This window comes from Labrus bergylta, chromosome 12, assembly GCF_963930695.1.
Source record: "Labrus bergylta chromosome 12, fLabBer1.1, whole genome shotgun sequence".
In the NCBI taxonomy this organism is placed as follows: Eukaryota; Metazoa; Chordata; class Actinopteri; order Labriformes; family Labridae; genus Labrus; species Labrus bergylta.
The window spans coordinates 5766431-5792363 of record NC_089206.1 but is presented as its reverse complement, the minus strand read 5'-3'; the positions used below and the strand labels follow the sequence as shown (position 1 = coordinate 5792363).

The window sequence follows — 25933 nt, the reverse complement described above, 5'->3', positions numbered from 1 at the left end:
TGCTTTCGTGGTGCTTTACAGAATCCACGTAAGGACACAAAGTCCGCCTGTGGTGGGCTACGACTTAAAGAGTTTCCAAACGAAATGAAGTCGCCTTCTAGGAAGTTTGAATTAAGTAACAGTAGCTGTGTCGCACACTTAAAGAAGAAAGACTCAGCAGGAAGTACAAATCCTGCATTCATATATTAATTAAGAGTTAATTAGTGAATTAAGAGTAAAAAATACACACGAATTAGCAGCCTTATAGTACTTTTCATTATTCATTCATTTTGATGCATATGATTTAGAAATATATGCAAATTGGAAAGCTATCTATGATTCTAAAAAATGATGTAGGCTAAATGAGAAGACGATATTTTTCTCTGTAATGTTCCCTACATTCAGTTCACTTGAATTCAAACACACAGGGAAGAAAATGTTGTTCAGTGTATTTTCATATAAGATGCATAAATATAAAAATGTGTTCCAGAAGTAAATTCAAACATAAAAATAATAATCATGTGAAATCTGTTTTTTTTTTTGTGTCTTTTGTTTTAAATGGTCATGTTTAGTCAAGGAACTCAGTGTGTAGGCATATATGTGTGCGGGTGTATGCTGTGTTTTCTTGAGAAAAATCATTGTATTGATCATATTTAATAACATTTGAATATTAGGTATGATATGAACAGTCAAATTAAAGAGAAGACATTTTCTGCATTTCCTATAACAGCCTATAATAGTAATATAATAATCCTTCTTCTGCAGGGACTTTATTATAGAGGGTTATAATGGGTTGTAAGATGGCCCCATTTTTCTGACATGTATATACAGTACATGAACAAAACAGTGACATTACCTTTTATTTAAAAAAAAATAAAAAGTTAAACAAAGACGACTGGACGTTGTCGTTTTCATTTTCAGCCACCCATGTCTTTGGTTTCCTTTCCATGCCCTCAGGTCACATCTTTTCAAAGTCATAACTGGTATTACTGAGATGTAGTTCAGCTGCACTCTACACTTATTAATAAATAATACCTACTTAATAAATGTCAAATAAAAGTAGTATTAAAACTCCTGGACATTGAAACACTAAGGTTGTTTTGGTAGAAAATAGAACTGCTGTTTGAAACTTAACTAAAAGGGATCTGAGTGGCTAAATGTTGCATACTTTAGCATTAAGCGCCCTCTCCTGGAGATATAACATGCATTACAACAAGAACCAAAATGAGGAATATAGGAAACACAGTAGAAGTCCCCGTGTTGCCTTACGATCCCCACATGCCATAAGGATAAACCAAACAGTGAAATGTTTTTAAAATACTGATAATGAGCATCTGTGAGCAGCACTGTGTGTTTGTCCATTCATGTAAGCAGTGATAACAGCATACTGTAACACAGAGATTTGTGAGAACAGCTGTTTCCAATTAAAAGCTGAACCCTGAATAAAAATAGAGAGGAGCTGTTCTCATGTGTTCTCCAAACTAGGCTAAAAGGAGAGATGAACAGAACGGGCTTATCATGCTGGTTGGTATGTTGTGAATGTACTGTGAGATTTGCATTCTTACAAAGTAATTAGATTACACAGCAATGTTTGTCGGACATGAGAGGTTCAAGAACTAAGTAAAAAAATATTTTGAATACATCCACTACTTGTTCATCATTAAAATATGCAAATGTGTTTTCCAAAAACGGCACCCCAGAAGTGTTCTTTCTCCACACCGTGTGTTTAAGTTTTTTTTATTCTCTCCCCTATTTAAAGCTCCTTTGAGAACATTTTTTGCTGGTGATGGAAAAGACTGGAATAAAATACTGTCGGTAGCCAGTGGTTAGTGCGCGCCAAATGACCAGAGGCTGGAGTCCTTCAAGTAGGCGGCCCAGGTTCGAATGTGACTTCTGGCTCCTTTCCTGCATGTCATTCCCCACTTTATCTCTGTCTTCTGCTTTCTGACTCCATCCACTTTCCTGTCTCTACAATAAAGACATCAAAAGCCCATAAATGAACTTTAAAAAAAATACTGGGTACTGTAGGAGTCAGACGAGGTGATTGACAGCACGCTGCAGACACAACTTTTGTTTACAATTTTTCATGGATAGGATTCACAGTGAGGGAAACATTTTAATTTTTAAGAGAAGCAGGATAAGATTTTATTTTAAATCAGAGAACACTGCATATGCATGGGCATGACAAGCAACTAGATGTGAGGTAATGCTTTGTCCACAGGGGGGCGCCAAAATCAACACACAATGAAAATTCCCCACAGGAGCTTTAAGATGCATACTATGACATAATTTGCTTTTAAACAATTCTTTATTTAAAAAAATATGTAGTACAATATTTATAATACATACCATCAAGGGAATAAAAATTATTATTTTGTAAAGATCAAAGTGTAGTATCAATAATCAAAACCATGAGGATGGATAACAACATGAAAGATACATGACGGAGGAAGACTGTTTATGGATGAGACATAAACCCTGCAGTGGTTTTCCACCTGAGAGGAGAAACCATTGCAAGGGATGCAACTTCAATCTCAGGGAGATTGTTCATTTCAATTCGGAACTTACTGTGTCAGACACAAAGCAAAGACTAACATGAGGTGTTTACAGTTGCGAAACATTATCAATCTGCATGTGTGAATGCAAACAGCTGATTTTTCCCATCCTGCCTTTACCCCAAATTCTTCCTACTAGCCCTAGAGCAACATTTTCATGTGACGTTGGAGTGAGTCAATGTTTCAATGCAGCAAGTAATAATCAGGATGTTTTTCCACCTGTGGAACATCATTCTCAGGGAGATTTTTAGATGACCGATGAAAGGGAGATGGAGAAAAACTGCAGTTAGCTACCAATAGCTCTCGTTCATTTTTGAGAAGGACAACTGTAGGATGTCGAATAATCAACCACTGCATTTTTTATTTCCCCTTTGACCTTTTTCTTTTTAAATCGTTAAGGCACATTGTGATGTGCAAGACCCTGATTGGACAATATGTAATAGACTTGTTAAATCATGGCTTAATAAGGAACACAACGTTCAATCCTTGTTGTATTCATAAAGATTTTGTCTTCTTAATATTTTCATTTTGTAATATTTTCACCTTTTAGAGCCAGCCTTCTTCAAATAAACACATGAACACAAAGGGAGAGGCTGAGACTGAATCACAAGTCCTTCGAGCAGACGTCTGTTCCAGTGCTCTTTAAGACTCCTCTCGAATACCACAGAGAGATCATTTCTGCTCTTTGACCGTGAATACACACTGGAAGCATCTCACAGACCGCAGTGGTGTGATTTGAGGACTCCTCCCTCGCATCCTGTCAGCAGAAAAGAACTGGAAATTTTGTGTCCGACATGTTCAGGTCAAACTTTATTATAGGTCCTGAAACCAAAGTGCTCTTCAACAAAATGCAGAGGATTCTTCTGCATCCTCCGCTCTGTGACTCATGAACACCACCTATTGGTGCTTAGTGTAGAGTGTAGTCCTTTTCAACTAGCTTCCTCACAGAATCATGTCCATTCTGAGAGAAAACTTTATCCAGCGGGGACACAGACAGTCATTTATAACTTTAAGTTCAGCAGCAACCTTTGATTCAAATCTGATCACTCCCACTCGTGGTGATTGTTGCTGTGTTTGCACTCGGCACACATGATTAGATTCAGATATGAGGTATGGTGTTGAAGATGTCAGACGACTCACTCCAGCACCGGCCGGCACTGTCTATTACATGTATCGTAGCACGGTGTGTTAGGCCAACTGGAGCTGGACTGTGCAGCTGTAGGGAACAGCTGTGACAATGGACGACAGATCAGCCAAATAAAATGATCCGTTTCCGCTCTTCAGTGAGGGTCAACGACCTTTAACTCTGATACACAATGAGTTGTCCTCATCCTGTCAAACTTATTTCAACAAATGACTTCCACAAACATGTGTTTTCCTAAAAAGGGGAGGTGAGAAGCTTTCAATGGAGACTTTTGGAAACATTTTTATTATTATTTACTCATTTAAATTTGGAACTTACTCTGTCAGACACAAACACTAACATGAGGTTTTTACAGTTCTATCATCTATCCATTATGACGTGAAGTTTTTTAATGGCTAATTTTGGAGTGTGTAAATGTTTCACTGCATAGTATTTTATCGTCATCACATAGTTGTTCTTTTAGTGTGTATTGTGGTGTTGTGTTTTGTTTTTGTTTAACATGATCTTGTCCTCCTCCTCCTCCTCCTCCTCAATCTTCTTCTTCACCTTCTGGACTGTATTTGTCTCTTTTTCTCATGTCTGTGCTTTCTTTCTTTTTGGGTTTGTCTTGTATTTCTTTTTTGCTGCTGCCATTTTGGCCAGGCCTTGCTCAAAAAAGAGGTCATTTGATCTCAAGCAATTCTGCCTGGTAAAATAAAGGTAAAATAAATAAAATAAAATAACAGATGACACATGTGGTGTGTTCATTCACACATGCACAAAACTCTTGAAATTTCCTGAAATTGTCAGGACTAGCTGCATGTGTGAATGCGAACAACTGATTCTTTCCACCCTGGATTCATCCTGCTAGCCCTATTGTCAAATTTCCACGTGAAGTTGGGGTGAGCCAATGTTTGAATGCAGAAGGTCAAAACCAGGAAAAATTAAATGCATGCGACCAGGGGGAGGTGAGGATTTTTCCATCAAGTGATCAGTGAGCGACTAGAAACGTCGTGAAGCTGCATTCTTTTATTTTCAGCTTGCAAGTATCTGCTTTACCACTCATTCGTAAAAAACTGTGAATACGCCTAACTACAGGTAGCACTGATGCAAAAACTGTAATATAGCGCCAGACAATGTTGTTCCTTTGTATGTCATGTCCTGCCTCCTGACCCCCACACCAACCACCCATCAATCTGTGAGTTAAAGTCTTAAAAAAAGAATGTCCTAAAAAAGACTGTGGACCCTGCAGCAAAAACACACATTGAGTTCCTTGAATGGGTCCTCGTCTCAGAGGAAGTTCCTGTTGTGAAAATTCAGCTTACGTCTGCAATGGGAGTCACAGGAACCAGGCGATGTCTGTGAGACGCCTTTTGCAGCATTTTAAGAGACTTTCTTACTAGAGGATGAGCTCAGACTATAACCTGGTGAGTAAAACAGAAAGGACCGAGTGACCAAGAGAAATTCAAATGTCTTCAGGTATTTTGTTGGTATAATAAGAGAATCTCCTTATTGTCAACATGTCATCAAGTCATTACCCAAAGGATAGAGTCATGTGTGTTGACTCTAAAGGAGACTGACTGTCGCTACAAGAGACGCAGCCTGTGTTTGTCACAAAATCAAAGAGGCATTACAAATAAAAGCTCATCAAGCTAAGAACATCTACAGCTGTGACTTCAGCCTGAAGACTGTGCTGTCATTAACCAAATCTAACACAGATGCACTAATTCAAAATATGCATACAGTATTTAAATACACCAAAATAAGTGTTCTACAGGACAGCAAAATGTCAGCCAGGGTGAGCCGCATGGCTCCGAGATCCTCCAGCATATAGGTTAACCTCACGAGGAGACAGCTGGGAACATACGTCTCGTTCAATTCAAGGACAAACTTATTTTAAAACACATGTTCCCATTAAAGCTCCTTTAGTTGCACATATAATTTTTAAAATCTTGTAAGAGGGACCAGGCTTTTAAACAGGCACTGTTATGTTTTATTGAGCTGTAAACTCACCAATCCAAAGCCTGGATGAAGGACAATGAGTATAAGTTTTAGATTTTAACATGCTGAATTGCAACGTGCTGTTTGTCAGCAACATCTGGAGCATCAGGGGAATGTTACTTTAATGCATCCTGTAAATACAAATATAAGTCTATTAGGTCTCATGACTCATCTGGATCTGAACTTGAGGAAAACAGAGAGAAAGAGATACAGCTTGAGAAAGAGAGGATCTCATTGCTCGTCTTAGGATGGAACACATGCAGCCTTTATGCACATTAAAATTGAAACCTTATCAAATGGGTGTTAAATATCTACTTGTACACTTTTAGAAGAAATGGGTACAGAATGTTCTGAATCAATACTGCAGGGTTTTAGAAGGAAGACCAGACCTCATATCTGTTTGTTATCACTGAGCTATAAACCTGCTCCATATCAGTGATTCACTTTTAATGCCCTCAAGACAGATATCTATTAAAGGCCCTCAGGCCTTTAATAGATATTGCTGCATAGATATCTTACTTTATTAATCCCTGAGGGGAAATTCTGTTCTCAAGGTTCTCACACACATGCACAAACAGGATCTGTGGACATGCATTAGTGGAGAGATGTCAGAGTGAGGCTGCTACACAGGGAGCACACCAGCGTGGTTGGGGGTTTAGTGCCTTTACCAAATACACTTAGAACCTTCTTATTTTCATGGAAAGCTCCCGTCACTGAGAGTCTGAGACCCTTATTTAGGTTTTTAAAAATAACTGTGGTGACACACCAAAAAAAAGAAACCTCACTTGTTATAAACAATTTATTTGAGCATTAAGTGCCCTCTACTGGAGAAAAAGAGTATTACACCCAAGACCAAAATAGCTTTATCATTGCAGTTAAAAGATAGGATAAACTGAAGCCTTAAATAAAAAATGGATAGCATAACCTCATCAGCTGACATCACAGAACACGCCTGTTTCCATTCAAGGACGAATGCAAATGTCTTAAACAAATGTTCCCCATGTGAGCGAGATCACTTTGAGTCCCTCACATTAGTCAAGCTGAGAACACTCAATGCTTCACTTAGCAGAGTGCAGTTTCACAGTTTTCACCTTTAATGCCCAATAAATACCCTATTTATTTATTTATTTGCAGCCTGATTCGTTATAAATAAGATATGATGACATGGACTTTGAAATGCTCCTTGTAAAGTAAGTTATACAAAATGTGTTTATTATGTACGGTTTGTTTCACTGCAGTCTTTGAGGACATAAATAGACCTTTATTTTTTGCAGTACAATGAGATGAAGTTATAAACACAGAAGTCATGTTGAGAAAAAGATGTATTCATTGTGCTGCAATACAGATCTGGTCTTTTACAACAATATTTGTATTTCTGTTCGTTGTTTGTTTATAAAAAAAAAAAGAAATTAAAATAATTGTGCTTACCGAAAGATTCTCCAGTTGTGTTACAGCCTCGAGTCTTTGGTCACCAGAGCTTTAACAAAAAGATCAATTTGTCAAAATGTTAAATAAGTATCAACACTAAATCTAAAATGCTAATAAAATACATACGTCGTTCACTCAAGACTTTTCACTGTTTGTATTACCAGAGAAAATGTTTCTATTCCCTTTCCACACTGGACAGAATATTAAAGAAACGTGAACAAAACTGAATAAAGTGACTTTGTGGTGAAGGGCATTGTGTGTCAGAATTTGTAAATTGTTTAAATAAAGGTTTCTCACCCTTGGAGTAGGCTACAAAAACTTTCATGAGTTATTTAAAATTGGTTAATGAGACTGGAATCCACATATTCATGGGTTGGTTTCATTTTGAGGACTGCTAGACATGGAATATACTTAAAGGCTAGTTTTTATATTTTACATTATTATTTAAGATATTGGGGGATAAAGATAGACAGCAGCCTAAAGAAAGGTTACCTCCAAAGACAAAGCAATTCAAATAGTATCAAACTGTTAAGATGGGCTACATAGTTGGCTAAAAGATCAATAAAATGCAATTAAATATATCTCTTTTTGAAGAGGGCAACTAAAGCAGATTAAAACGTTTAATAACTGACTTTAAAATTAGCTAATTAATTAACTTACCATGTCGTCCTTAATTCAGCACAGTTGGTGAGATAAATTATTCTTTCTTTATTTGCTAATCATAATAAAAGTTTGTTTTTTCATTTTCTCCAATGCGCGCGAGGCTGAATCAGCTGTTTCCTTGTTTACATTTTCGCTTGCGGTGATTGGTCCCGGTAACAGCGCACGTGGAGGGAGAAGTTATGCGTACGTTTGATTCATTTGCGCTTCACCGCTGTCAGACAGGTAGCTCACTATAACAGTGTAGATTAAAGCAGGTACAAGAAACAGTCAGTTAATTATTTAATTAGTTAAAAAAAAAAAAAAAAAAATCTTCTACAGAATATATTTGGTTAAAGTGTTTTTTTTTAAACCAAACTGAGTGGTGACATATTAGCAGGATTTGTATGTAGGCTATAAATCTGACTGATATTAAAGAAACCCATTTATCGTGAAAAAAAAAAAAAAGTGCCTATTTGTAACACCTTGATATGACAGATATAATAAAAATGAAGAATTAAAACAATTTGATGTAAACTTTTGGAAGTCAAATGTTTCTGACTTACTGTAATTCTGATCCTCCACAGATATCGGATACTATTATTTACAAATAAAAAGGTTGGAGACATTTTGTTTATTTGTGTGCATTGAGTTCCCTCTAAAAACAATCATAACACGTAAGAGAAAAAGTAAAACTTGTGAATAGTTTATTCATTTATTTTTTTAACCACAGACCATGACGATAGATGTAATTTTAAGAAATATAACATATAATCAGCAACAGCTGTATTGTTTGAATTGGTCTTTAATAGTGGATTTATCCTTATGATGGTTGTAAACATTTGTGTATTCTGGAGGACGGCCTTCTCAGCTGGGCGTGGATTTCTTTGCTTACGTTGTTAAAAAGCTTCCAGTTCAGTTCAGTTTGGTCCGATCAGTAATATTTTATCTTTGGGAGGACGCACAGCATCTCGAAAAGGAGATTGGCGCCAGTCAGTGCAGTGTTCCCTGTCAAGCAGAAAACATGTACATTAAAACAACGACTGTATTGAGAAAATAAAGAAGTGTGACTGAAATAAAGTGTGGAGTACCTGTGGTGTCATAGGGTGGAGACACCTCCACGAGATCACATCCAACAAGGTTTATACCTCGGCAGCCTCGAATTATCTCAACCCCCTAAAACCAATCAAAGAAAGAAGATGCATCAGTATTGTTACATAGAAAAGAAATACAAAAAACTCTGTTGTTCATATAAGAACCAGAAGTTGTTTTTCATTCTTTACATGATATATAAAATATAAGCTGGTGTTGTCCTTTTATATGCTTAGAGGCTCGAAGGGTTAAAGTCTGCTTCACTGTTTACCTGTATGGGAGTGAGGCCTGCTATCTCCGGTGTGCCAGTTCCCGGGGCAAATCCAGGGTCAAGAGCGTCGATGTCAAAACTGAGATAAACTGGACCGCTGCCCATCTGAGCCCTGACCTCAGCCATCAGAGGAGCCAGAGATTTGAACCAGCACTCCTCCACTTGTACCACACGGAAACCCTGAACACAAAAAAAAAAAAAAAAGAATCCACAAAATGAGCTGGTTCCAGATTCTAAAATGTTTTTTTTGACCGATTTTGGTCGATATAATGTCATTGGTTCATGACTGTTATAAGGTAAAGCAAGGCATTGTAAGAAGCCTTCATTGACTTCACAGTTATTTATAATTTCAGCGAATAAATAACAGATTATTCAACAATCGAAACATTTATATGTGACAAAAAGTGTGACAACAGGAGAGGCTCTGGTATCCATCAAACCAAAGGTGCTCATGGAGGGGAATATGATATAAATGATTCAGGTCCAGGAACTCAGGATGTATCTGATGTATTGATTAAGTTTTGCCCCTCGAGGCCAGAAGAAATATTGCACACCTGTGGTGACTGCAGCAATAATAACTCTCTTTGCTTCAGTATGTCACTACCAGAAACTATAAATAATAGTTTTAAACAGAATATGGTCACTACACCCTCAATTTTTTTGTATTTTAAATGTTTCTAGCCCGATGAATTAAAGGCCTTCTGTAAATTTCAAAGCATCCTGAGTGCCTGGACCTGGATCATTTATCCCAATGTTTTTTGGTTTTAAGTTTTCCTCCACTTTTTTTTCTAAACATTTAGATGTTGCAGCCCTGCGTTCATCTTTTTATATCTAATCTCCAGTCAGAACCTGTGAGGGGAAAAATTAGGTTTCTCTAAGTACTTTACATGAGAACTGGATATTCTCTGTGGCATAGTCACTCAAACTGTAGACAAACATAATGAAATAAAGAACAGCATTCATCCTGAGTTTCTTCCTTAAGGTCATATCAAATATTGAAGTAGAGGAACCTGTGCTCGGCTCCATTCGTATGAATCAGGAGAGTAGCCTGACCCCCGCAGGCCGATCTGGACCACTCTCTTACAGTCCAGCAGTCCCTCCTCCACACAACGTCTGAATGGAGTCCCGTGTCCAATCTTCTCCCCCAAGACCACATCACTGGTGTCCGCATGAGCGTCCACATGGATCAGACCCACTGGGCCGTGCCTGACAAATCATGACAGAACACACTGACTGAAGCACGAGAAAAGGGACGAGGAAATTGTCAACAGATGTAGTTATTTTTCTCTCTCAGATATTTGAATTTTGGTTGAAGCTTAAAGGGTTTGTTGAATTGTTTAGGGTTGACAGACGTCTGCAAATAACACACAGTCATGAAAAAACCTGAGAGATAATCATGCAGCAAAAACATAATAACATGTATCTATAAATGGTCAACAGGGTAGCCGTTGTTCGCTCACAATAAAACACAGTCAAGTTATTTTCAGTGACACAGAGTTTAGATTCATGCTCTTGTTTGTTATGTTTGTCAGCGTCTTTTAATCCCATTGTGGGCTGGAGACCCTTTGCTGAATGGCATGTTAAACTTCATTAATAAACTAAACTAAAACTATATAACAATACCCCTTCAAGGTCTGAAATTCATACTTAAAAATGTTTAAATCTATCAACCAAAGAAAACTAAATGTCGAATTTGAAACTGATGAATCGTGCCACTTGCTTATCACAAAAAATGCCACAAACTTGTTGGCTCCATTTGATTATTTGTGCAGAATTTCCGCTTTTTTTTTTTTACATTTGGGGTTTCAGACTGTTTGTCAAAAAAAAAAAAAGAAAGAAAATCTGCAGATCTCTTTTTGACCTTTTAGAATTTGCAGGGGGTATATTTGGACTTCTGCCTTTTTTAAAACTAACTACACAAACTGAAGTTCTTTCTAATTCAACTAAATGATTGTTAAGTTATTCTAAAAATGAAAAAATGCAACTTGTTGTCCTTTTGTTCAAATGATTATCACTTTAGTAAACCAGGTTAAAGTCACATCTATCCTTGTACAGTCAATGAAAGCCTCTGAGCCTCTTTAATTATCAAACATATACAAAATGAACAGCAACTGTCAATGATACATGGACTTCTTACTTCTCAGCCACGGCCTGCAGGATCGGATATGCAATTGTGTGATCGCCGCCTGCAGAAATCAGAAACTCCTTAGTGCATGAACTTCAGTCAAGCTACAGTTCAAAGTGCTACTTAAATGATAATTATTACATATAATAAACATTGCACAGCTGGATATAATCATGATAATATAAGATTATCTGCCTAAAAGATTTTTTACCCATGGTCAGAGGAATACATCCGGTAGCCAGGATCTTCCTGTAGGCCTCCGTGATGCGTCTGCAGGTGTCCTTCAGGTCGTAAACATTCACATTGACGTCCCCGATGTCAGCCACCATGAGAGACTCGTACGGCGCTGCCCTGGTGCCGCTGTTGTACGCTCTCAGCAGGGCAGACTCCACTCTGATCTGTCTGGGACCAAACCTGCAGAGGAGGAGCAAATAAGTGGAATTAATTTCAACATTTCCCACAGCAAAGATTTCTAATGAGCGATAGATTTGACTGTTGTCCCTGAAGTTTAAGGCACCTGTACTTAACCCAAGTACTTCAAAGCTTGTCCATGACACTACACTACATTTCTCAGAGATGTTGTACTTTTTACTCCAGGTAATTCATCAACCACAATATTACTTTTGAGCCTAATAGTTTTACTCAAAAACCTAGTAAATGAAATATAAAGCATTGGTATAGGTTTAAAGATCCCAGCACATTAAAGTTCAAGCTGTATATTTACTTTAAAGTCTGTGTTCTTAATGCAGTGTTTAATCAGTGTTTTGTCCTCTTTCTTCCTGTATTATGGATTTCAAAGACTCATTTACAAACAGGCATTATAAAGCAGCTAAAGCTATAAAAGCAGGGTTGTAAAGGAGACGATCAGCTAGCAAGCCAGTCCATAAACTCACTGGGGAAAGTTGAATTAAGGTCATAAACCAAGCAGGAAGTTGGGTCAATATCTGGTGGACTTCAACTCAATGTGACTTCTTTTGCAAAACATCAGAGCCGCCCCCCTGCTGGCTGGTGTGAATAATGCAGGTTCATATGACCTTTTTTTTTTTTAAGGAGAGGCCACTTCTAATTCTTAATTCACTAAATGGTTTAACTTCTCTATACATATAAGGATTAAACCAATTACATTTTGACTGACACCACAATTCAATAATATATGTGACAATAAAATAATAAACTTTGCAATGTAGACAAATTAAAAATGACTTTACAATGACTTTGTTGTAATTGCTCGTTTTAATTAAGTAAAATTGTATTTTTTCCACATCTACTATTACAACTTTAGGCTACTTATAAACAGCTTTAGTTAATTAGTGTCATAATTTAACTGACTAATGATTAACATACGTAGAGAATATGACACCTCTGCAATTTAAAAATGACCTTTACACATTCTGCTATGGTTATTATAACTGGTGTAATACTGTTACAGATTTGGTAAGTGTAAATCAATATAGACTCTTGCTGCAGGCTCGTTCAGCAGCAACAAGCTACCACAGTTTGAAAAGCAGCACCTGGCTCCGGGTCTGTTGGAGGTCCCGGTGTCAATCGGGACTCCTATGAACGCCGCATCAAGCCCCTCTGCTGTCTCCTGAAAGGGTAACTTGGCCATGGTGGCGATCCCCGACACCCTCGCAACAAACTCGGCGCTCGGAGGTACATTGTAGCGGCTCCCTGAACACTTTCGGTTTGGACTTGTGCACACACTCTGTCCTTCCCTGCACAGAGTCAAACTTTGTCGTGTCCTCAGAGAGAAGAAGTCCACCTTTGTCCCCCTGCAAGGCGGAGAAATGACAGTGCGAGTAACATTAAGGTTCCTCAAGAATGCAAACATATTTGCGGACAGTCATAAGTTTGATATGGAGTTGCTGAGTGGTGACCACACGGGTCTCTACTGTTACTTCAGGTGAAGAACACCAGCTCGTAACTTACATGTTTCAGCAAAAGGGAAATGAAAATCAAATCCACCAGGTTAGAATTGTACACATCATCCCATCTCTGATAGTCAATGGAAATTTTAACAGAATGACGTCACTCTCGGTGAGGCATGAGTCTACATTTGCAACCTTTTTGGAGGGTCCTTGCGTGTGATTTACAAAGTTCCAACATGTTCTTTGGCCTTGAAGGCAGCATTGGACCGTAAACATAGCAGGTGGGAGGGACAAGAGAACAAGTTCATGAAACCATATGAAGAATGAAGTTAAAATGATGATTACAAGTAGCCTACGTCAAAATATCATAAGAAATAAGAAAACAAGAATGATTGGTTTAAAGTTACATCATTTCATTTCAAACCTATAATTATCACCCCACTCTTACAAAAAGAACATCCTTGCTAAATTGCTTCTCCAAGTTCATGTCTTTCTCTGTCAAACACACAAAATTGACATAAAGGAATAAATATATTTGACTACCTTCTAGTTGTGTGGGCTACATTTAGACCTACTATAGAAGGCTATACTGTGTTTATACATTTAGGGTGCTTGTTCATTATTAGAGTATTTCTACTCTATTTCATTTATGCCACCTTTTTTCCACTTTACTACATTTATCTTAAATAAGAGAACATCTTGCAGCAGGCAACTCTTTGAAAATATAGTATGATATAGTAGCCTAGTTTTTAAGTTGGGCTACATCATACATGTTAGAATTATTAGATTTTAAGATTTTAAACTTTATCTCTGCACTATAACTTTTAACTCTTTTTTAAATATTTTTTATTTATTTATTTCAATTAATTTCATTTGAATTATTTGTATTTGAACATATTTTCAGATTTAATAATTTCAGTGATTTTTTTTAAATTTTCTATTTTAATATTTATTTTCTTTCCTCTGTCATGATGCTTTTTGATGTCTTGTGTGAAGCACTTTGAATTGCCTTGTTGTTGAAATGTGCCTTATAAATAAACTTAATATTATTTGAGATTATTGTTTGGGACAGTCAGTCAGAAGTTTGGGTTGAAATGTTATTTAAAAAAATGCTGATTGTAAAGCAAAATCATGACATGTAAAGTCATAATTTAACAAATTCACAAGTGAGACTATAATTGATTTTTGCATTACAACTGTTTTGCTTCTGATTACCCCAAAAAAAAAAAAAATTCAACCACCCTTTTCCTATATTCAGGCCTCTATATATGATAACCTTCCTATTACAAGTTTATACATTATGCTTATGTATTCTGATAGGCTCTATTTGATCACATGAGCGTGAAGCCCATGTTACGTAGGTGTGGGTGGCATTCCTGGATGTGAAACGGTTACTGCGTGCTGCAGGAGGGGGAGGGGTGATGGTGGGAGTTTTTTTTTTCTTCTTTTTCTTCTGTGTGCGCACTTCACCTGTCGTCCTGAGGAGGCAGACTGTGATGCTCCAGCAACAGAACCGCTTCAGACGCCGCTCATCTCAGAACTGAACGCACCTCACTCAAGCTTGTCACATTACATTGCATAATATCGACAAGCCATCATGGTAAGTGCGACATTATATGGAATTTTGTATCATTTTACTTCCAGATGCGCAGCCTGACCTATATTGAAGGAGAGAGAACAAAAGGGACGTAGGGGATCGTTCTTGTGAGGTGTATCCAACCTTATCCTTTGTGTCTCGTTTTTATTCCGAGGCCTGTGCTGGCTATAAATTAATTCATTTTTCTTGTATTCCTTTTTTAAACACAACGATGTAGGTTTTTCACGTGGTGTGATGCATACCTGCTCGAGAAACCCTTAATCCTCTCCCACATAGCTCTTGTAAATGAGCTTAGACACCACTGTGAGCACTGGTTTCACGCTAATTAACCAGTTAGTCTACGTGAAGAATTCCTGTCCCTTTGTTTAGCCTTCAGATCAATGTAGTACATCTATATCTGTTATATAAATATGTCATCATTCATCATGATCCCTTTGCAAGAGATTATTTAATCTGAAAATGAAATAGCCATTTTTCAGTGCTTGAGGAAAAGAGACCTCCAGATATATATTTTTTAATTTATACTATAAATAAATTAAATTGGGTGGAAATTCCTTTGTGGAAATGAGGCTTTTTAAAGAGACAGCACGCTGCAATGTGTCTGACCTAGATAATCCTCTCTCCCTCCAGTAATCCCATGCGCAATAGACACACAGTCTTGTGTCGCAGCAGAAAAAAGGATGGGCTCCTGTACTAGACATTTTACTGGACCCCCAATTGGAACTGCGTCCCCCACCACCCAGAAAACAAGCTGGTGAATCGATACGCTGTGATCTGCAGTTTCCTCGAGCATCATTCAGGGATTGCTCCAAGAAAACGTTTTTTTTTTTTAGTGAAATTTGGCATCAAAGCGAGGGAGGTTTTAATTCGTGCCCTGACAAATCTTTTCTGTTCCTCCGCTTTTAATTAGCAGCGCTCCTGGAAAATCTCTTTTCCTTATTAGCAGTTCAAGGTTCAACTCCTCTAATCCAAATCTTCTTTGTCTGCTCCACCACCAGCGTGAGTGCATCTCCATCCACGTCGGTCAGGCCGGAGTCCAAATTGGCAATGCCTGCTGGGAGCTCTACTGCCTGGAACATGGGATCCAGCCGGACGGACAGATGCCCAGCGACAAAGCCATCGGAGGAGGGGACGATTCCTTCAACACCTTCTTCAGCGAGACTGGAGCCGGAAAACACGTCCCCAGAGCTGTTTTTGTGGACCTGGAGCCCACTGTCATCGGTAAAACTCTCATGAAATAACACCATTAGATGTCTCTTCATTTAATTAAGTTAAACCATCAAGTCATTTTCTAAATTATCTCCTTAGACGAGGTGCGCACTGGAACCTACCGTCAGCTGTTCCACCCTGAGCAGCTGATCACCGGCAAGGAGGATGCTGCCAACAACTACGCCCGTGGACACTACACCATCGGCAAAGAGATCATCGACCTGGTGCTGGACAGGATCCGCAAACTGGTGGGTCACTGGAAAGGAATCCACTCCACAAATCTCTCAAATCAATCAAGCCAAATCAGAACAAAAGATGTCCCATCAAAGCCACATCACATAGAGAACTGTCCTCTTTGTTATAAAGACCCTACATTATCATATGAATTAACTTTCTATCTCTTTCTGTCCTCAGGCTGACCAGTGCACCGGTCTTCAGGGCTTCCTGGTCTTCCACAGCTTCGGAGGTGGTACCGGCTCTGGTTTCACCTCCCTGCTGATGGAGCGTCTGTCCGTCGACTACGGCAAGAAGTCCAAGCTGGAGTTCTCCATCTACCCAGCTCCCCAGGTGTCCACCGCTGTGGTGGAGCCCTACAACTCCATCCTGACCACCCACACCACCCTGGAGCACTCTGACTGCGCCTTCATGGTCGACAACGAGGCCATCTACGATATCTGCCGTAGAAACCTCGATATCGAGCGTCCCACCTACACCAACCTGAACAGGTTGATCAGTCAGATCGTGTCCTCCATCACAGCTTCCCTCCGCTTCGATGGCGCCCTCAATGTTGATCTGACAGAGTTCCAGACCAACTTGGTGCCATATCCCCGTATCCACTTCCCTCTGGCCACATACGCCCCCGTCATCTCTGCAGAGAAGGCGTACCATGAGCAGCTCTCAGTGGCCGAGATCACCAATGCCTGCTTCGAGCCAGCCAACCAGATGGTCAAATGCGACCCTCGCCATGGCAAGTACATGGCCTGCTGCCTTCTGTACCGTGGCGATGTGGTGCCCAAAGATGTAAACGCTGCCATTGCCACCATCAAAACCAAGCGCTCCATCCAGTTTGTGGACTGGTGCCCCACTGGTTTCAAGGTTGGCATCAACTACCAGCCTCCCACTGTAGTTCCTGGTGGTGACCTGGCCAAGGTCCAGAGGGCTGTGTGCATGCTGAGCAACACCACTGCTATTGCAGAGGCCTGGGCTCGTCTTGACCACAAGTTTGATCTGATGTACGCTAAGCGTGCCTTTGTTCACTGGTATGTAGGTGAGGGTATGGAGGAGGGAGAGTTCTCTGAGGCCAGAGAGGACATGGCCGCTCTGGAGAAAGATTACGAGGAGGTCGGAGTCGACTCCATTGAAGGCGAGGGAGAGGAGGAAGGAGAGGAGTATTAATAAGATAGAAAAAGCACAAGAAACAAATGATTTTCATTTGTTCTTAATCACATTCCAACCACAAATGTTTGTCTTTTAGATACCTGCTTGGGTATGTTCAGAGTACAAATCATCTCCATGCCAAATGCTCTGTCTTAATTAAAGATCCTCCAAAAAAAATGTCGTTTGTGTGTCATTTTTCAAACCTTCTTTTAGAATAAATTATCAGTGATATGGGAATAAGTCATGTTCCTTCAGTAACACACTTGGAGCATAGCTGTACAGCAAAAATAAACAATATAAGCCAGCTTTTGTGGTATTTATACCATGTTTTGAATTCTTCTTATATTTGAAATGTCTCATATTTTACATTTTAAGGTTTCTGCTGTGGCTTGTCCTGCCAGCTCTCCATAGCCTTTGACTCTAATGAGCATTTGTGACGAAGATTTTGTGAATGAAATACCTTAACACTATATTTTTTTATCTCACACACTGGTAACGTAAACCTTTTTGAAAACTAATTACATCCATTAGATTTATAATAAGAAACAATTGGTGTTAAATGATTAAGATGAATGATTTGCACAATTCACACTGAGGACTTTTCAAAAGCGTTTATTCCCAAAAACACAGCAGCAAAATCTACTCAATCCAAAAATATTCCACACCATCTTTACTATGAAACCTTACACCCTCTTTGACTGGTATCACATGTCACCACTGGGGTATTCTTTGAATTATACATTATGATGTGGACGTGATAAGCTCTGATAGCAGATCACTGTAATCCCTGAATTCATATAAATTTGGCATTTCACTTAAACTATTACCAGAATATAATTGGTATTTCAGTGAAGCAGGCGTCAAACAAACACCAGTAAACCATGAAAATGGCTCTGAAAGTGCAAACATGGACTTAAAGTGCAAACAACAAACAAGACAAAACAACATGCTGAAGGGTCGGTCGGTTATCTGCATGATCCATGTCTGTCAACCGGCAACAGTTTGGCTGTGAATCTGTCAAACCTTATTTTGTCCTTGGGTCTAAAAAGTGTAGATTACACGTAATTGTAAAAATCTTCATTAGCATTCGTCTTTCCGAGTCCAAAACCTCAGCAGCCACAGACACATTTTGAACTTGATCACACAGGTAACAACTGCATAAGGGTGGATGTTTCTTTTCTAGCAAATATAAAAAAAAATAATAAAGTGCATCAGTTTGTGAGAGAAAACATCCACTCTTATAACAGAAATATCTGCAGCTATTAGTACCTCACACATCAGGGCAAAATGTAATTATCTGTAGTTGGGTTAGAAAAAACAACATTTCTTTTTCCTCTCCATAAACAATAGTCTCAATAGTCCATGATGCAAAGCACACACAGGACACGATTCAAATAGGTGCCCACATTCCCTTTCTTTAAACTCCTGCTGCTGCTGCTGCTGCCGAGTATTGTCAGAAAACCCTGATGAAATGTAATTTCAGCAGAATTGGATTAGGTGGAATCAGGAAACCCACAAAGAAGAATTACACAGTTTAGAAACTGCTGGAAAACACTGATTATCACTCATGATGGAGAACAGTGGAAGAGTACAGCGTCAGGGGATTTTACCTTACTAGCCTTAAGATGTAACGGCTATGTCCATAACTACTACAAATATATTTCTAACTGAGAAATTGAAGCAAGTTTTGAGGCCTATGCTCTGAGTCTACCCATAAAGCTTAGTGTCTGAGAGACAGAATCTATGCCGACAGTATGCAGGCCTGATGCTGCTCCCGCCCATACAGTAGGAAGCCCACAGCGGTACGCAGGTCCTCCAGGTCCAGATTCGACAGGAAGCTCCTCTGTAGTTCCGCCTCCACCCTCGTCCCGCTGGGGCCGCTGCAGCCCTTCAGGAGAACCACAGCAGACTGACAGAGCAGCCAATCAGCAAGCTTCCTCATCCCCGCGCTGTCCTGATTGGCCAGAGCCTTCCGTCCCCAGAGGCTAAGGTGTAGCATGTTAGCGGCCACACGGGCACTGGGGCGCTGCAGAGTAAATATAACAAGAGAACATGAAAGAGGTTTTCAGGTTGTTAGTACCTTTTAATGTTCTCTTACCTGTTAAATTAAGTGAATTTCTGAAGCTACGCAGATTAATATTTTAGTATGAAATGACGCTCAGAGAGAGAAGAGGAGGAATGGCGTGACAAATTCTAACACCAGAGTCCTTGAACTTTCCAGAAACCGTGACTGTCTGACGTGTTCTGCTGTGGGCTGTAATGAAGAGATCTTTGACATTTTATTGGAGAGTTAAATGTGTGCAGTGGAAGGGGCGGGACATGAATTCCACATCTCCACCAGCCAAATCCCTTTTGCCCATTTTTAAGATTCAAATGACATCACCAGATCAATGTCATGGCCCGTCTTGGGGGGATTTTTACTTCATTTTTGGACACGAAAAGGTGGTAAAAGACACGTCGTCCACATCAGTCAATGGTGAAACCCCGAAGATATGTATTGCCTTACAAGTGCCGCGCTTTACATTTATGTCTTTCTTGTTTTGGGTTTAATCTCACTGCTCCTGTCAAGCTTATTTTTAGGGAAATGGCCCAGATGTCGCTCCTGGTATGCTTCTTAGCCAGTATTCAATGGCTGACAAAGCTGGTGCTACAGTAAGCTACAAAAGAACAGGATATTTTTCTCAGTTTGCATGTTCTCTTTGTACATGCATGGGTTCTCTCCGAGTACTCCGGTCTTCCTCCCACAGTCTAAAGGCATGCTTGTTAGGTCAATTGGTGACTCTGATTTGCCCGTAGGTATGAGTGTGGCTGCTTGTCTGTGTCTATATGAGAGCCCTGTGATTTACTGGTGAACAGTCCAGGTTGTACCCCGCCTCTCGCCCAATGAAAACTGGCCACTGGTGAATGAGAGGGAGAGAGCATTGTCCGAATTGTACAAATGCATTGGCAATGTCTCAGAACCAGAATGTTGCCAATATATATTTACAATTCAGACAGTGTGCAGGAGATTTCCTGCATTTTTTGATATTAAAAACAAAAAAAGTCACCCAATGTTGGGTGCCGAGGAAACAGGCATCAATATCATTTAATTTTTACTACAACTGTATGGAAGTTTAAGATTCTGGTATGCGGTAACCCTATGTCCAAAGCAAATCTTTTAGAAAACTCTCATGCGTCACCTTGCTCGGGTTCCTCCTGAGGAGTAAGCGGATCACTAACTGCACATCAGCTGGAACAGAAGAGGGCAGAGCTGGAAGCTGCTTCTCCTGGTAGCTCCTGCTCTCCAGTCCCAATCCTCGATAGAACGGGTTCTGCTGCCCAAAGATCTCATAAGAGATGGCACCCACGGCCCAAGCGTCCGCCTTGCTGTAGTCAATCACAACACCATGCCCAGGAACTGCAGTGGTCACCTTTGGGCAGACAGGTAGTGATGATGGGGATTAAATGTGTGGAAAGTATGGTTACCAGTGCATTATATTATTGTATTAAGAGTTGTTTAAAATGTATTATTTTTTTGGTTTCTCAATCTAATTTTCCTGCATATCTTTATGTAGTATAATGGTTTACTGCACCACATTAAGTTGCAGTGCATTATCAGCCGTGATTGTGGCTGATAATGCACTGCAACTTTATTCACAATCGACCAAGTTCAAGTTGTGGAGGGGCCATTAAAGACATCTTAGTAACTCGAGACATTCCTCTTTTACTTAACCACAGTAAAGAGCTACTTAAACATACCTCAGGGGCCATAAGGGAGGCATTCCCTCCTCTGCTGACCCACATGCTGTTGAATGGCAGCTGCAGACTGGAGTCACTCTGAGACAGGCAGCAGCCAAAGTCTGAAATCACCAAACGAGGGCAACCATCTGCAAAAAAAAGAAAATAACATAAATGTAACGTGAAACTAATGGCATCACATCTCATATTGATTTCTTAAAGAAGGAATGTTTGTCTCACCAGAGTCAAACTCCAGCAGCACATTGTCCGACTTGAGATCTCTGTGAGCGACACCCTGTCGGCACAGATGGTCGACGGCTTCGAGGAGCTGCAGCACCATCAGAGAGCCCTGCCTGCGGCCCGGCGTTGACACCTCCAGGTACTGTCGCAGCGTACGGGGGTAACTAGAGCACAGAAAGAGACAGAAAGCTAATTAGCTGGATGGCTTTGGTTTTCTTATATGCATTAGTGTTGGTCTCAATACCACTTTTTCAAGTTCTCGTCTCGGAATCAAAAGCAGTTTTACTCGGTCTTGTCTCGGTCTTGGACTGAGCGGACTCCAGATTTTAAATCAACCACAGGCAAGACCACCACTGATTGGCTATTTCTCCACAACATTTCTGTGATTAGAAGGAAAGCACCCCTTTCTAAAAAAACAACAACAACATTACTTCACTTCATTTGAAGTTTGATTTTTGTCCCCGGGTTACGGCTGCAACCTTCCCGATGTTACGGCCTGAATGTCTCAGTCTTGTCTCGGTCTCAGAGCACTCTGGTCCCAGGTAGTGTGGTATTATTATCTATTTATTGTCTTACAGAGCATAGTGTGACTTTGGTTTGAAAGGTGATGTATGAATAATATGCATAACCCTATTATTGTACATTAATAGAATTCGAATTAGCATTAGAATACTCTTTTTTATACACATATATATACATATACTCCATTCTTTCCTGGTGTTTAAAGATGGTAGCTCTTACTTCTTCATGACCAGAAAAAGAGTTCGATTGTTGCCCAGGCCAGCAGGGTTAAGCCTGGATGGTAGGACATCTGGATACTCTTCCTGTGCACCTGGCAGCAGTGGGACGTCCGCTGTGAACGCCCGGTACACTCTGATCACATTAGGGTGTGCTGACACTCTTTTGGGCAGGACTCCAAAATGACTAAAGAGAGATCACAGACATACATGCGCATCATTCCTACACTCTGTCCTTTTAGTAGAGACAATGACTTAGCTATGAAAGCACTGCTGGTCTAAAAAAAAAACTCACCCATCCAGAGCGATAAGTTCTTTTTCCTGCTTTAAAGCCAGAGGAGCTGCAGGCACCAGCTCCTGGGACATGGATTTCAATATTGCCTCACTTGACGACCCTGCCTGCAAACAAATGGCACCAACAAATACATGTCAGTACTCATGTGTGCCTGTAATCCACACAAGCCTGATGCTTAAATTGTTGTTAAAGAGTGCTATAGTGTAGACTACAAACCCCAAAGTTCCACATCATCTTGATTGCCAGAGGGAAGGTTTTGAGGGAGCAGCATGACAGAGATGGAGCTGTCTTTCTTTCTTCTTCCTCCTCTTCTCTCAGCTGTACCGCAGGTAGGGCGTCCCTGCTGTTGCTCTCATTCTTTGGGGCAAACTGAGCTGCAGCCTCGTACACAGCGGCGTTGGAGCCTTTCCCAATCTGATTCCCAATAATGTAATCTTCCAGTTTATAGCCAGAAACGAATGGCTTGAGTGGGCTCTGGAATCTCTTCTTGCTGAACACTGCCTGCAGATGGGGAGGAAAATAATTGTAAAGCATGAAAATAGTTGTGTGCACATCCCATTTTGAAAGATTAAGTTAAAGACATATAGTGACCACACACTGGATTAAAGCTCTTAAAGCGAATTAATGTATAATTTGACTATGATTTGTTTGTTTATTAAACCGAAAAAAATAAAGTGCAGAAATACTTTATTGGTCTAAACTAAACACATGACTGTAAAATTGTGCATACTAATTGTATGGTCAGCAGCCAAAGTGCACTTCTGTACTTTAACTGCATCATCTTTGCAGCATTAAAAATGTCTCAATAGGTACTAAACATGTTGTACAGTTACATTACGGTATCTATTACTGGGTCTTGTCAAAATAGTGATATTATAAATCAAACAAATGGCTAGTGGTGCAGAATAACACCAGAAAAGAGCTGACAATACCTCAGTGGTAAATTGCCTGGACATTACTAAATGGTCCTTTATGTAATAAAATGAAAAATCAAAATATTGTTTGGTAACTTTATCGCCTACTTTAGTTCATGGGATAATAATGTGTTATTAGCAAGCAACGTGTTTTTGCTTTGCTATAGTTGTTGATTGATTGATTGATTGATTGATTGATTGATTGATTAAATTTATTTCAGACATATCAAATAAAATCAAACATATCAAAAATACAAAACAAAATGAAAAGCACGAAAATACAATAAACAAAAAACAATGTTCAAATTCTTCCACAAAAAAAGAAAAAGAAAATTACATATATTCAATTGATATGCCTGAAAAGGAGTAGGAAGAAGTATAAAACTTATTTAATCCTACCCCTTTTCCACAACTCAATAATTTATATTTATTAAATTAAATTAACTTCCTGTGTTCCTTATAATCTGTCTATATATACAATTTGCTATTGTTGCAACACTTAAATAGAACTATGTTCATTGATGCTACATGTTTACATTTACAATATTTTACAAGCTTATAAATTCTGCATGTAAAATATTAGCAGGTGTCATAATTTAACGACTGACCATGTTAACTGAAGCTGTAAGTCGAATTCGTCTGTGGTTGTCATAGTAACAACAGAGGTGAAGACGGGGAAAGTGTCCGAACCATAGATCGACTGTAATGGTCCTAACGACTTCCACTTTGTATAGTTTACCATTACTATGTCAAATATCATCATCCTATATCTTTAATGAAGAACTGTAGCAATGTCAGTTAAATGTGGCTAAAAGTATGGTGGCCCTGAAGTGCAAAACACAACAACAAGTAAGAAAACACAACGACAAATAAGAAAACACAACGACAAATCACAACACACAACAACAAATAAGAAAACACAACGACAAATAAGAAAACACAACAACAAATAAGAAAACACAACGACAAATAAGAAAACACAACAACAAATAAGAAAACATAACAACAAATAAGAAAACACAACGACAAATCACAACACACAACAACAAATAAGAAAACACAACGACAAATAAGAAAACACAACGACAAATAAGAAAACACAACAACAAATAAGAAAACACAACGACAAATAAGAAAACACAACGACAAATCACAACACACAACAACAAATAAGAAAACACAACGACAAATAAGAAAACACAACGACAAATAAGAAAACACAACAACAAATAAGAAAACACAACGACAAATAAGAAAACACAACAACAAATAAGAAAACATAACAACAAATAAGAAAACACAACGACAAATCACAACACACAACAACAAATAAGAAAACACAACGACAAATAAGAAAACACAACGACAAATCACAACACACAACAACAAATAAGAAAACACAACGACAAATAAGAAAACACAACGACAAATAAGAAAACACAACAACAAATAAGAAAACACAACGACAAATAAGAAAACACAACAACAAATAAGAAAACACAACGACAAATCACAACACACAACAACAAATAAGAAAACACAACGACAAATAAGAAAACACAACGACAAATAAGAAAACACAACGACAAATCACAACACACAACAACAAATAAGAAAACACAACAACAAATAAGAAAACACAACAACAAATAAGAAAACACAACGACAAATAAGAAAACACAACGACATATCACAAAACACAACAACAAATATGAAAACACAACAACAAATCAAAAAACCCTCAGAGCATTTACTTCCAGTTAAAAAGACGGAAATTGTGTTCGTCCAATCAGCGACGATCCTTGTCGACTGCAGGTACCTTTTCTGTTAAAGTTAATGTTGTTGTGTTTTGTGATTTGTTGTTGTGTTTTCTTATTTGTTGTTGTGTTTTGTGATTTGTTGTTGTGTTTTTTGATTTGTTGTTGTGTTTTCTTATTTGTTGTTGTGTTTTCTTATTTGTTGTTGTGTTTTTTGATTTGTTGTTGTGTTTTCTTATTTGTTGTTGTGTTTTTTGATTTGTTGTTGTGTTTTGTGATTTATCGTTGTGTTTTCTTATTTGTTGTTGTGTTTTGCACTTCAGGGCCACCGTATAAAAAGCGGTGAACTGAAAAACTCAAATGAAGTACAAGTAGGCCTACTCTAAAACTACATTTGTAGTCTTTCCGCGCCACTGTTTACCTGGTGCTTCTTACCTGGATCTCCTGACATGTCGCCGCACTATTTCTGTCATCCTCCAGCTGCTGTTCAATGAGCCCAACGCCGAGACCGAAAGCCAAAAACACGGCCCTGTTCCTCGGGGACCCTCCGCCAAACCTCCTCCTGAATCCGGCGGACTGAAGCTGAGCGGCCAGGCCCTTCAGAGAGGTGCGATAATACCGGTACCGAGACGGCAGGAAAGCCTGAGGCTGGACGGTGCGGACCGACGGGCCTACACGGAAACGGTCAGCTCGGAGCTTTGCTACGACTCGGCCACCCGATTTAAGGAGACCCAGCTGAAAGACCGAGCGGCCCAACTCGAGTCCCCGTGTTAAAGCGTGTTTCACAGACATAATTTACCCGGTAAAGGTAACTTAAGCTGTTAAATGAGTCCACCTGTGTCAGGGAGTCCTCAGCTTCTTCTCTGGCAAGGACAGTGTTGTGTAAACAAAATAGATGTGACTGCGCATGCGCAAGAATGACAGACGACCCAAATGCAGACTCCTCTTTTTTCTCTTCAGTTGCTCTTTACAGTCTATGCTCTTTACCAAATGATTGTTTTAACATTGT

General features: G+C 39.3%; 3 protein-coding genes across 3 annotated transcripts; 1 reads left to right on the top strand and 2 right to left on the bottom strand.

The window, feature by feature from the left end:
- Positions 1 to 8415: 8415 nt before the first annotated feature.
- On the bottom strand, positions 8416 to 13113 carry agmat (agmatinase (putative)). Its single transcript, XM_020645967.3, has 7 exons — positions 12725 to 13113; positions 11425 to 11627; positions 11226 to 11274; positions 10099 to 10294; positions 9089 to 9268; positions 8817 to 8901; positions 8416 to 8733 (listed from the first exon to the last, which is right to left on the bottom strand). The coding sequence occupies exons 1-7, from the start codon at positions 13042 to 13044 to the stop codon at positions 8660 to 8662; spliced, it is 1107 nt and encodes a 368-aa protein (XP_020501623.2). The 5' UTR covers positions 13045 to 13113; the 3' UTR covers positions 8416 to 8659.
- A 1407-nt stretch (positions 13114 to 14520) lies between these two features.
- Positions 14521 to 17309, top strand: LOC109993159 (tubulin alpha-1B chain). Its single transcript, XM_020645995.3, has 4 exons — positions 14521 to 14681; positions 15677 to 15899; positions 15987 to 16135; positions 16302 to 17309. Exons 1-4 carry the CDS (start codon positions 14679 to 14681, stop codon positions 17280 to 17282), a joined length of 1356 nt encoding a protein of 451 aa, XP_020501651.1. The 5' UTR covers positions 14521 to 14678; the 3' UTR covers positions 17283 to 17309.
- Positions 17310 to 17860: 551 nt separating this feature from the next.
- pink1 (PTEN induced kinase 1) lies at positions 17861 to 25811 on the bottom strand. The gene is made up of 8 exons (XM_020645994.2): positions 25360 to 25811; positions 22470 to 22754; positions 22254 to 22357; positions 21963 to 22145; positions 21222 to 21385; positions 21003 to 21130; positions 20444 to 20674; positions 17861 to 19290 (listed from the first exon to the last, which is right to left on the bottom strand). Exons 1-8 carry the CDS (start codon positions 25714 to 25716, stop codon positions 19006 to 19008), a joined length of 1737 nt encoding a protein of 578 aa, XP_020501650.2. The 5' UTR covers positions 25717 to 25811; the 3' UTR covers positions 17861 to 19005.
- Between the last annotated feature and the right edge of the window lie 122 nt (positions 25812 to 25933).

Coding starts and splice junctions, on each gene's coding strand:
- pink1 (XM_020645994.2), bottom strand. CDS start 25,716: ATGTCTGTGAAACACGCTTTAACACGGGGACTCGAGTTGGGCCGCTCG. Junction 20,675..21,002: donor CCTCCCTTATGGCCCCTGAG/GTATGTTTAAGT, acceptor GTCTGCCCAAAG/GTGACCACTGCAGTTCCTGG. Junction 19,291..20,443: donor TCAGGAGGAACCCGAGCAAG/GTGACGCATGAG, acceptor TTTACTCTGCAG/CGCCCCAGTGCCCGTGTGGC.
- agmat (XM_020645967.3), bottom strand. CDS start 13,044: ATGTTTGCATTCTTGAGGAACCTTAATGTTACTCGCACTGTCATTTCT. Junction 11,628..12,724: donor TCCAACAGACCCGGAGCCAG/GTGCTGCTTTTC, acceptor CCTCCTCTGCAG/GTTTGGTCCCAGACAGATCA. Junction 11,275..11,424: donor ATGTATTCCTCTGACCATGG/GTAAAAAATCTT, acceptor TGATTTCTGCAG/GCGGCGATCACACAATTGCA.
- LOC109993159 (XM_020645995.3), top strand. Junction 15,900..15,986: donor CCTGGAGCCCACTGTCATCG/GTAAAACTCTCA, acceptor TTATCTCCTTAG/ACGAGGTGCGCACTGGAACC. Junction 16,136..16,301: donor TGGACAGGATCCGCAAACTG/GTGGGTCACTGG, acceptor TTCTGTCCTCAG/GCTGACCAGTGCACCGGTCT.